This window comes from Drosophila subobscura, chromosome U (assembly GCF_008121235.1).
Source record: "Drosophila subobscura isolate 14011-0131.10 chromosome U, UCBerk_Dsub_1.0, whole genome shotgun sequence".
Taxonomy (NCBI): Eukaryota; Metazoa; Arthropoda; class Insecta; order Diptera; family Drosophilidae; genus Drosophila; species Drosophila subobscura.
The window spans coordinates 24,460,413-24,472,006 of record NC_048534.1 but is presented as its reverse complement, the minus strand read 5'-3'; the positions used below and the strand labels follow the sequence as shown (position 1 = coordinate 24,472,006).

Below are 11,594 nucleotides of genomic sequence, written 5' to 3'. Positions count from 1 at the left end.
GATTGCATAATTTCAGTTCTGTTTTCTTTTTAAGCTAGACAAGAAAAGAACGTGCTTTGTGTGGGTGTTAAATGAGCTGGAGACCGACTCAAGAACGTCTCACACTTCGTGATTGTTGATTGAGCCGGCAACAAGCAAAACACTCCGCACAATTGGCTTTTTCTATGCTGCTTGTTGTTGTTGATTTTAGCCACTTCCCTATTTCGGCTTAATTAATTGACACATAAATTATAACAGATAGAGATGGAGAGATAATCAGCAGATTGATTAGGTTTAAGGGGAGCGTTTGATAAACTAAATGGAAACCCTCAACACTGAATTTAGTTTGTATCCTAAATCTCTATAAATTTGGGGTTTAGAAAATATGTCTTAACGAGAATAATTCAACAAGTATTTAATAACTCTTATTCCCGTTTTCAGTGAGTTGCAGAAATAAAGAACTGAGCGCTACAAATTGCACACAAATGAATAAATAAAATATTCATGTACGTATACTTTATGGAAGATGTAAATATTCAAACATTTACCGAACCTATTTTATGTTTCTTGCGATCATTTAATCATCATTGCTCAGTGCTTCTGATTCTGATAACGAATGAATATTCTGTGAGGGCTGACACATGAGACATGGATTTTTTACATCATTTCTAAATCGGTTTAATAGCGCATCAAAATCCTAAAATTATGCTTAAAATTTAAGCATTATGGTAATATTAGTTGCCTCTCAAAAGTATTCAATGGTTTATATACGAATGACAGGAATGGTATGCCAAATTGTTGCATACTCTTAAAGGCAACAGCGCGAGTAAAAGTATATGTACCACTTGAGTACCGAGTGTAAAATTTACGTACGTTACTTATACAATTTATAACAAAACTTGTAGAAATAAAATACAGACAAATGAAGAATTTACCATTCATTTTTGAAGATTCCATATAATATATAAGAAACACTTTACATAATTAATATCAAAATTTGTGATCTTAAAATATATCACAATGTATTCTCGCGTGTGACTGTACAAACACTTATAAACTATTTAGCAACATTGGTGGCCATAATCTCCTTCTACAAACGCTTCTTTCCCTCGTTCAACTTTTCCGTCACTCCGCCGCTGGTGGCCCACCATTTGTGCGCTCTCTTGAGCATACGCCAGGGCAGCCAGATGGCTAGGAAGGCAGCCAGCAACAGGCAGCCGATGATGTCGAGCAGCAGATACTGATGGAGGGGTAGAAAGGCGCCCTGCGACTTCAGATGGCGTGCACCCCGATGTCTCATTATGTACTCGATCCAGAAGGTGGCCTCTTCGAGCGGATGTATGGGATTATCGCGGAAGCGCTGGGAGACCTCCAGGGCACTGCGTTTGTACTGCGGCTCGTAGATGAGCGTCTCCACGTTCCGCACGAGGTCATCGACTGTCAGTTTGGAGAAGACCAGGGATCGTGCATAACCCTCCCGCACTGATTTGATCGTGTTCCTGTGCTGATCCCCGTAGAGCGGAATACACAGCATCGGCACGCCCCAGTAGATGCCCTCCTGGGTGCCAAAGATCCCGCCATGTGTGATGAAGAGCTTCACATTCGGATGGGCCAGAATATCGTTCTGTGGCATCCACTTCCGAATCATCACATTCGACGGTAGTTGTCCAATTGAATCGTTCTCGTACTTCCATATGACCTGCTGCTTCAGCTGCCCAAAGGCCTTGAGAATCAGTGCCGTTTTCTCCGGCGGCATATCTGTGCTCTTCATATAGGAGCCAAGACTGAAGTACACGACACCGTGGGTAGCATTGTCCAGGAAGGATTGCAGATCCTCGGGCAACTTCTTTGCAGGCTGAATGTGTGCTCCTCCCACGTCTATAAGCCCCGGCATGCTAGGTCTGGGCAGATCCACGCTGCGATGGCTGTTAATCAGCATTAGAGAAATGTTACGCTCGAGATCGTGCACATGGGGAAGAGAACCTGCAAGGGGGGAATAGAGAAAACATTAGAAGGGATATCTCAATCGATAGATTATCTCAGAGACCCACCATTGATCACTCCCTTGAAATATTTCTCTGCCATTTCCTGCATTTTGGGTAGATAGAACCAGCGCCTCATCACCGCATCGTACAGTGATATATAAGCATTGTATGCACGCTGGCTGAAGGTCATCTGATCCGTGTGGGATAGCAGGAGATGTGGTATGACAGACCATGGCGTGAGTATGCCCATGGCATGATCCATGTTGTCCGCATAGCCCATGGTGCCAATTGTGACCACGGGACAGTTGAACTTCTTGCCAAACATGAGGAAGGCCTCGTGGAAGAACTGCTCCAGGATGACCAGATCATAGTGATCGTCTTTGCTCTCAATGAGACGCTGAACTTTGGCATCCCTGAAGGCATGCTCCGTGGTCATCAGTCCAATGGTCCACCAGAGTTGGAGATTCTGAAAGTCGCTGGCAAACTGCATGCTAAAGATGTTCTTCTTGGGAACTAAAAGGAGAATGAAGACCTCCAATGAGTATTCCTTTAGCTTTGAGGATCTTCTTTCTCTACTCACAATGCTTGGGTATATCAAACGAAGGACTTATAATGATCTCTGTGAGATTCTCGTGTGGCTGCTTGGTGGGATGATTGTTAACACTCGTCACATGGTGTCCCTGTCGCAGCAGATCCCGCTGAAAGTGCTCCAGCCAGAGCCAATGACTGGGCGCCGGAAAGGGTCCCATGAACAGTATCCGATAGGTTTCCCCCAGTCCGGGCAGTCCGAGCAGACAGAACACCATTAGGAATTTAAACTGCAGCTGCGTCTCCATCTGCATCAAGCATGAGAGACAATTAACATCGACAATTAAAATGTCACACTGGCCAGAGAGGCTTGGAGAAGTCGCGTACTTTGCGTCAGATTAGCATTGGAATTGGCATTAGTTTATGTTCCGTATACGATTTCAATTATTTGCATAAAACAGATTGCATTTACCCACCCGATGGACGTTTAATTAATGACAATTTTAGTTGAATGTAACTTTGAGTTAGGGAAATGCGACAAAAAGGGAAAACACTCCAAGGAAACTTCTACACAAATGTGTGAAAAATTACGATAAATATTTTATGAATATTTTTCAATCGGCTCACATAGCACTTATAAATGCTTAAATTATTAGAATTATAATTCAAACCTCACAGCTGGTTTGTTAACTTATTTCTATGTGATTTTACACTATTTATGCATAATTTTTTTTCAACAAAAGAAAAACTTTTGATGGACTTTTGACACAGCTTGTCATACAGTTATTACTAATGTCCAAGTCCCTGGTTTCCATAGAGATATCTGTACCTCCCACTCATATTTTCTTACTTAATTTGAATACTGATTTAATTCTTTCACAGCTGTTTTGTTTTTTTTCCACTGCAGGTCTTATTCCAGATTGAAATCCAAGTATCAAACGAACACACCTTTGGCTTTTTCTGTTCTGTTTGAAATGCAGCAGGTTAATTTCATCATTTTGTAATTAATTAACAATTAATATTAGAATATACTTGTGGACCAGACAGCATTCTTATTGGTACACGCCTCATATAATATACATGGCTCTCAGCTTATCTACCTTTAATAAAGTTATTTTTATTGTATAAAGTCTCGGGTACTGTTTGGCTAGACTTGCTATCAACGATTTTGGTTTATTAATTGTTGACACATTTCTAATCTTGCACTTTTCTTATCACCGGCTGAAATGGGTCAACATTCGTCCAACTGCAAAACAATTTCGTTTAAAATTCTCTAGTCGAGACTTTAGACATTTTGCGCGTGCAACTCGAATAAAATGGGATTTCAATGAGCTTAATTTAGCCTTATGGCCTGTGACTTTTGCTCTTAACGAATTTATATTAGGCGCTAGTCGGTGGGCTGTTATAGCCCTGGCAACGAATGCTATAAACCTGAAGGGTTTAATAGGAAGATTAAGAATTAACCATAATGCGAGTGAATGAACCTTGAAAAATAGTTGACGACAGCCACAAATATAAATGATATTTTTTGGAGTGTAGTCTGTCAGACTTGTTCAATGGTTAAGTGGTTTCTTAGAGGTTTATTCTAGTACTATCCACCTTCACTTGCTCTCAATAAATGTATCATTGGTGTGAATATATTTAAGCATGCAATTCTATCTGCATATATTTTTGCCAACATTTCCATGAATGAAAACACTTTCGAGTAAGCATTTTAAACTCCTTTTTTCTTAATTTTGTTGCCTTCTTTATGGCTATGTTTACTGCTCCATTGATCATGCCCACTCTCAATCAATTCTTTACGATTCTGTTGTTGCTTTTGCTTAAGTTTTTCGCTCTATATAGAAAGCCAACTACTACTGGATTATAAATACTAATAAAAACCTGCTGCTCGTCACCCAGATGTCATTGAGACGTGCTGATAAATCGCATGTGGAAGTATTTTTTGTGTCATAGCATTTCGCATCGCATTTCGCTCTCATGTAATTTACTGTTATAATTTAATAGCTGAATTGTTGTTGTTGCTGTTGCTGTCATTAGCCATTGACTACGTTGCATTTTTATTATTGTTGCTGTTGGCATGCACTAAAGAAAAATCTAGGTTTTTCTTTTTATGGATTTCCAACAAGGTTTCGGTGTTCACGTTGCGCTGTTAAAGCATAATTGCGTGTTGTAATTTGTTTAATGTTTTCCAGCTAATTGTTAATTTAAATTATTTTATTACAAGGCGCTGGGAATGTGGTTGAAGATTTCGTAATTTAAAGAGATTTTGTAGACTTGTATCTGCGCTAAAAAAAAGCGTTTGATCGATGGGCGAGAGTGTGCCCGAAAACGGGTTAAGGGTAAAAGTGTTTCAAATGAAAAATGTGAAAGGTCTCAGTCGTGGTTAGGCAATAGTTGGATGATTGTTTTGTTATAGTTTCTATTATGTCATTATAATGTCAAGCGATTAAACTGTATAATTGTTTTCGTATACATTTTGCACAATTTACGACACTTTACAAGTGGTTTTAAATGAGTTAAATCAATCAGAGAAAATGTTTCAATAAATAAATTAAATAATTTTCATATTATTCAGTTTATAATTGTGAAAAAATAATCTATAATTTAGTTATTTGTGGTAATTTTATGCTTTATTGAGTGCTTGTTTTACTTAGAATAATTTGTAATGCTAGTCATTGTTTTATTAGTCCTTGATTTACGATTAATTTGCAGTAAATCCTTTCCTAAATACACAATATTGTACATATTTTTGACGAAACATCAAGATTATATTTGCTGTATAATTGATATGTTTATTAGATTATTTCCAGTCTGTCCTGAACACAATTCCAATTTTTTATACATTTAAATGTTAATCACCTTTATTTTTTTTGGGCACTTGAGCACTTCACTTCACAAAAAGTAGCACCTAAAGATGTGTACACATAAGAATCTTTGTGCGACAAAGAAAATTAACACTTTTGAAAAGATTCAAATTCGAATTCAAATATTTAGCGCGAAACGCGACCGTTGGGCACCAAAGTGCAGTTATCACTGAGACTCCGAGGCACGAAGGCGCCCCACGAACCCGCGAACACCTCAACACTTAATCAGACGCTGGCCTCAGTCTCAGTCGCAGTCGCTGTCTCTGCCGCAGCACAACACAAACATTAACAAATAGAAATAAAAAAGCTTAGCTACAGTACAATCCGTATCTGATCCATGCTTGTGTGTGTGGAAGATTTGTGGGGCTTTCTGCAGCCCTGGCACTAAGGCAGCGGACACAAAGGCAAAAATCAACCTGAGCATGGGGGCTGCTGATTGTTTGTTATGCTCTTAGAGGGGGTATTGGAACTGTGATAAGCGCTTTGAAGTGTAGAGTAGGAGAGGTTTCTAACCTAAGAAATGATATAGATTATTGATGAGTCTATTGGTTTATGTTTCAAAATGACAAACCAATTTTCAGCAGCACGCTACATTAAATAAGTATAAGGAAAATCCACTGTCGGAACGCTACCTCACATTTGAATACATGAAGATCATAGAGATGAAAGTGTAAGGGAAGTATTGCTTTCAGTTGAAGTTCTTTAAACTTATTTGGTTCAATAAAACGCATGTAAATGCACATTTTTTTCATACACAAAACAGAAAGCTAAAACTTAATCTTATCTAGGAATATCCTAAGTCTGCCTTAGAAACATTCAATCTGAAAGGGCATCAAATGCTTCGACATCAGAATCTGCCATTGCCCGCCTTACCTTAATCTTATTGTTTGATTGTCGTTCTTGGCACTGTCGACTGTGTGCTCGTACTCGTATGTGGCTTTGTTAATTACAATATTGTTACAATTGATTGCCAAGTGTTGCCAAAATAATTGTTAGCCTGTCAATGAGGTGAGGGATCTCCCATGTAGATACGTACAAACGAATGATTGATTCACGTGTCGTACATCAAACGAGTACGTTGAACAAAGAAATTGGAATGTCAAGTAATATTTAGCAATGATCTTATCAAAATAAAATTAATAAATAAATAAATTAGAGTACGCTTATTTGTGTGTAAACAAACGCATTTTGCGCAACAAATAAACCTGAAATATCTTGCCAAACAAGAATTAAGTCTAATAAATATTCTACAATATTTCATGTGAGGCAATTAGTGGAATTTAAATATATATTCAATATATTATATGCAACCAACATTAAAACACTAGATACAACTTTTTTTTCCCATAGCTAAAATTCTACAAACTGTGGCTTATTGCTTCAGGATACAGACACTAATAAACAGCAGAAAAGTCACCAAATTATTGGGAATAATTCCAGGATACAAAGCAAGTTACACTCAGCATCAATCACGAATTACTTGGGGGAAATTAGTATCATCAATTGTGGGATTTACCATGCAAATCATTTGCCAGCATTTCCTTGTTCATCGGAAATATGTAAAACAATGAACTCCATTGGCACATTACATTTACAAGTACAAACGCAAATCGATTGCCGACATTTTTTTGGCATGAAAATTACTTTTGGCATTAAAAAAGTATTATTTGTGCATTCACCTTGAAGGCGTTCGGTCAAGTTCATTTTTTTTGATAAGCGCAAAGGCCCAAAAACCACATCATTAAATTATAATTAATGTTTGTTAACTTTAACTGTCAGAAAGCCGAAAATGAAAGGAGAAAGACCAAGAGCAAGTGAAAGGGAAGGAGAAAGATAACGCGGGTGTAAGCAAATGACAAGCAATGCACTGCGCCCCCTTGTGAACATGCAACAAATTAAGGAAATCAAACAAAGTTTCAGACACAGAAACCTAAACCAGAAAGAATAATTTAGACGATGTGACGACAAAGAGATACTCAGTAATTTTCAAACAAAGGGAAAATAAAGTAAAATAAAGTTCCTCCTCCATCAGTTTGATTTTCTGTAGAAAGGTTTTAAATAGAAGTTCCAACTTCTAAAATATATTGGAATTATAGACGTGTGATCATTAAGGAATATAAGGAAATGTTCACTTCAAGAAAGAGTTTTTCCTTCTGTATTGTTTCTGTAGTCTTTCCTTCACTCAATGAACTACTCTACTCCTCTTCCTTCCCTAAACAACATACCCTTTCCCATTACTCCTACCAGGGCATAGCTACTCCAAAAGTCATCCAAAAAAGGGCAAAGCACAACACAACACAAGATGCCGAAAACATTTCATTGAAAATTGGCACGCTTCAATGAAGCGAGGCACCACCAAGACCACCATTCGACTCCAGTTGCAGTCGGAGCAGGGCAGGGCATGGGCATAGGTCTCAGCATGGGCGTGGGCGTTCCGGCAACGATGATGGACGACCCTGCCCCGGGCGTTGCTTGATGGCAACTCAAGACATGGCCAAGAACGGCACTTTTGATGCGAACGATCGCCAAGACCACCACCGAAAAAAGACAACTAAAATGTTCATTCATAAGCTCCGAGAGCAGACAAACAGTGGACATGCTACAATGGAAATGAATTGCCTGTAACAGAATGTTGCAGTGGCAGAGAGGGGGGAGACACGGAAGAAACAGTGCATTAAAACAGAGGCAAAACAACAAAAAGATACTTTCAAGATAAGATTCAGTTGGTTAAGGAAGCCTGGGAGTCAGTCGAGGATGAATGGTTGCTGATCTAAAAGTGCAATGAAAGGATTTAGTTTAGTGGGTAAAAGATGGGCAAACGGACATCTAGAGTACTTTGACTGATTGTTTACTCTACTGCTGGGGTCCAAGAATATGTACAAGAATTATTTGATTATTTGTTGTTGGATTTTTTTGCACTGTGACAACTGGTTGACATTTTCTATAGCCAGTAAAATATGTTAAAGAAGATCCTTGAATGCGAAGTCTCTTATTGAAGTTAAACACTTTCTTGAGGCTCTCTTTCACTGCCTGAGGATTGTGTTCTGTTGCTGAGAGTGCGGCATATTTATTGAAAACATTTTGGAATAGTTCCTGTTCCACTTCATATTTTCTAGAGCACTTTTAGAGTCATTTAGGTACCATATAAAGTGGCAGTGACACTTAGGAAATCCTTTTTAGGTCGCACATCAACAGCATACAGGTTCCGGTTTTCTCTTTGGTATCTCATGGTTGATTTTATGATTTAAATATTGTATTTCCCTCTTTGATTGTACATTTTCGACTGCTCTTAGCTTAATTAAACCCAATGACTCACTCGGAATTATTTATGAGGTGCAAACTACAATTGCCAACACCCACAAACGCATGTTTTTTTATTGGAAGACCCAGCCCATCCGCATTACAAAAAGAACAGCCAAAATGGTAATGTAATACAAGAGAACTATTTGTTAGTTTGCGCCAATTTCATGTTGACTTTGCACTTCAATCCACTCGCACACAGAGCCAAATTAGGGCAAATCAAACAGATACGCATGGAAGCGAGACCTTTTGTATCTTATTGTATGATGAGTACTAGCCATGGCCATTAGTTTTCATCTCTATCTATCTATCAATTAAGTGAACGTGCGCTTTTCCCAGGGGCGCTTTAGATAGGAGACACCATGCCAAACAAAACAAGATACAAGAACCAAACCCCGCAATGACACTGACAATTTCCACGGAACAATGGATGAGCGATTCGATCGATCGCGCTGAGTTGCGTTGCGTTGCGTTTGCGTGGGGCAATTAAAAATTTCACCCAAATAGTAGCAAACGTTGCGCATGATTAGACCACGGAATTCGAGAAGTTCGAGGCGAATTTCATGCTTTCGACCCGCATCGAAGGAAAATTGGTTCGCCCAGTCGGCAGCGGCAGCGGCAGTCGGCGGGTGGTCGTTGCCGACGACAGCAGAAAATTTGTCGAGACTTGGGCTCTGTACTCAATGTAGTTTTATTGTGGATTATATTGGGAGGAGAAGAGTCTGATTCTGAGTCTGAGGAGCAGCAATGATTGGTGTGTGGTAGGGCTGGGCATCTTGTTTTGGCAGCTGTCAATGTGTCAATATTAATTTAATATGTCAGAAGCAGTATTCAGCACAATTTAAAATTGAGTTATAATGTGAAACACGAGATGATGGGTGCCCGGACTCTCCCAAAACATGCCATTAGGGGTTGTACCTCTCACACACACAGAAAATACTCAAGTGGTAAGTAGAGGATATTCCTTAACGATCCACCCCTCTCTTGAGGACTTTCTTCATTCACTTCTAGTAGCCCTCTGGTGGGACGTCGAACAATTTGTTAATGAGCAAATTACATGGTCGTTGCATAGACAAAATGCCAAGTTCATTACCTTCACAATAAACTACGAGTATCCACACCAGAACAGCAGTGGACACGCCCTCAAAGTGATTCACTCCCCTGTGCATAATACATTTTCCCAAGAATTTTTGGGGAAATTCTTTCGATGATAAGGCAAACAACTATAAAAACTGTTGAAGCGTAAAAGGATGCCCCAAGAGTGGGGTGGAGTATGGAGTATCGCATAAGTGTAGGTGTACTTACCATTTCCTTTGCAGATATGCATGCCAGCAGGGTTGTCAGGTGGTTTCCTCATTCGAACATTCTGAAATATTACAATTATAATTATTTCAATGGTAATAAATTATGAAAAAAAAGTATTTTTACCTTTTAAAACTCCGTTTTTTACTTCAGTTTTCCCTAAATATTTAATTTAGGGCACATTCCAAACACAATTTAAATATTTTAGAACATTCTTAGGGTTCCTTTCTGTCCCTGAAAAGAGATTAAAAAGTGAAATTATGACTAATTTGTTTTCTAAAATATTCCAAAATTATTCAAATAGCAGCACACAACAGCTGACCCACTTGACAACCCTGCAGCCATGCAGCACGTGTGTCTTTTCCCTGACAATTTCCCGGCATTTTCCCCAATTCTTACCATACCGAGCCAGAAAAACATTTGACTTTGTGTGTTCGTATCTTGCTTTGGCTTTATCGCCGATTTGGTTTCGAATGTTTTTTGGGATTGCAACGTGAGGGATAATTTCCACGCACCGAACAGTGCTCCTCCCTGCCCTCCCTGGAGCCAGCAATTAGTAAGAGTGCAGTTTTATGTGTTTATTTTTACATATGCCACAGCTGTGTGGCCTAACCTAGATAGTCGTAGTCGCGGTCCGCCCCTGCCGCTGTCAAGGCACTCCTCCAGAACACTTCTCTGCTGTCCGTCAGAGGCGGCAGTTTGGGGGGAGAAAACACAAATTGTGCGTGATATGAAGTCATTCCTGTCGTCGTTATCACGAGCAGAGCAGAGCTGAGCAGCAGCCCCTAAGGGTTGCGTTGCAGTTGAGCCTTGAAGAGGGGCGTGTAATCGAACACAAACACAACTCAAACACACACACAGCACTCCACTGCATCTAGGGAAAAGAAATACTCCCAAATGTTGTGCCGGTTTCATAGGTGTTTTATGTGATTTTATGCCTTTAATTTATTAATGAAGTAACCGCAGCGAATTCTTCATTTTTGTTGTGTCTGATTTATGTGGCATCTGCTGTCGGTCGGCTGGTTGGAATTTTTGATGCATGTCAGGCAGTTCGCTGGAGGTCTGTGTGGCTGGGTGCGGGACTGGTGTCAAAGGGTTCATTAGCACGCCAGAAGGATATTTACACGAGCAGACACACACATAACAAGCGATCCAACAACGAGCAGCAATGCAGGAACCATAAGGCAAGGCACCCGTGTGACTTATGTAACTTAATAGGCTGATGAAAAATGGTTAAGAGATTTTTATCACTCAACATGCAACAGACAAACAGACAGACAGTCAGACAGTCGAAGGCAGTTGCAGCGAGCAACAACATGTGGCACCACACCAATGGCAATGGCAAAGGCAAAGGCAAAAGGCAAAGGCGCTGGCCCCAGCCAAATTGTATCCACATGTGTGCTGGATACAGCCCCACCGCACCACCAACACCACCGCAGATGATGATGTTCCGAGATCATCAGAGAAAGAGCGACCGCAGTCCAAGCACCAAGCACCACCGCTAAAACAAATTGAAAAATTTCAAGTCCTCAGCCTCTTGGCGCTCGCAATTGCTCAATCGCGGCGCACTTTCGTCGTAGTTTTCGTAGTTTCGCGTGCTCGCCGGCAGCCAGAGGGAGGCCCCCTCCCGCTT

General features: G+C 40.0%; 1 protein-coding gene across 1 annotated transcript; it reads right to left on the bottom strand.

The window, feature by feature from the left end:
- Window positions 1–963: 963 nt before the first annotated feature.
- LOC117900490 (UDP-glucuronosyltransferase 2B20) lies at window positions 964–5,515 on the bottom strand. The gene is made up of 4 exons (XM_034810878.1): window positions 5,355–5,515; window positions 2,545–2,800; window positions 2,031–2,477; window positions 964–1,962 (listed from the first exon to the last, which is right to left on the bottom strand). Exons 2-4 carry the CDS (start codon window positions 2,798–2,800, stop codon window positions 1,070–1,072), a joined length of 1,596 nt encoding a protein of 531 aa, XP_034666769.1. The 5' UTR covers window positions 5,355–5,515; the 3' UTR covers window positions 964–1,069.
- Between the last annotated feature and the right edge of the window lie 6,079 nt (window positions 5,516–11,594).

Coding starts and splice junctions, on each gene's coding strand:
- LOC117900490 (XM_034810878.1), bottom strand. CDS start 2,800: ATGGAGACGCAGCTGCAGTTTAAATTCCTAATGGTGTTCTGTCTGCTC. Junction 2,478..2,544: donor GTTTGATATACCCAAGCATT/GTGAGTAGAGAA, acceptor TTCTCCTTTTAG/TTCCCAAGAAGAACATCTTT. Junction 1,963..2,030: donor TTTCAAGGGAGTGATCAATG/GTGGGTCTCTGA, acceptor CCCCCCTTGCAG/GTTCTCTTCCCCATGTGCAC.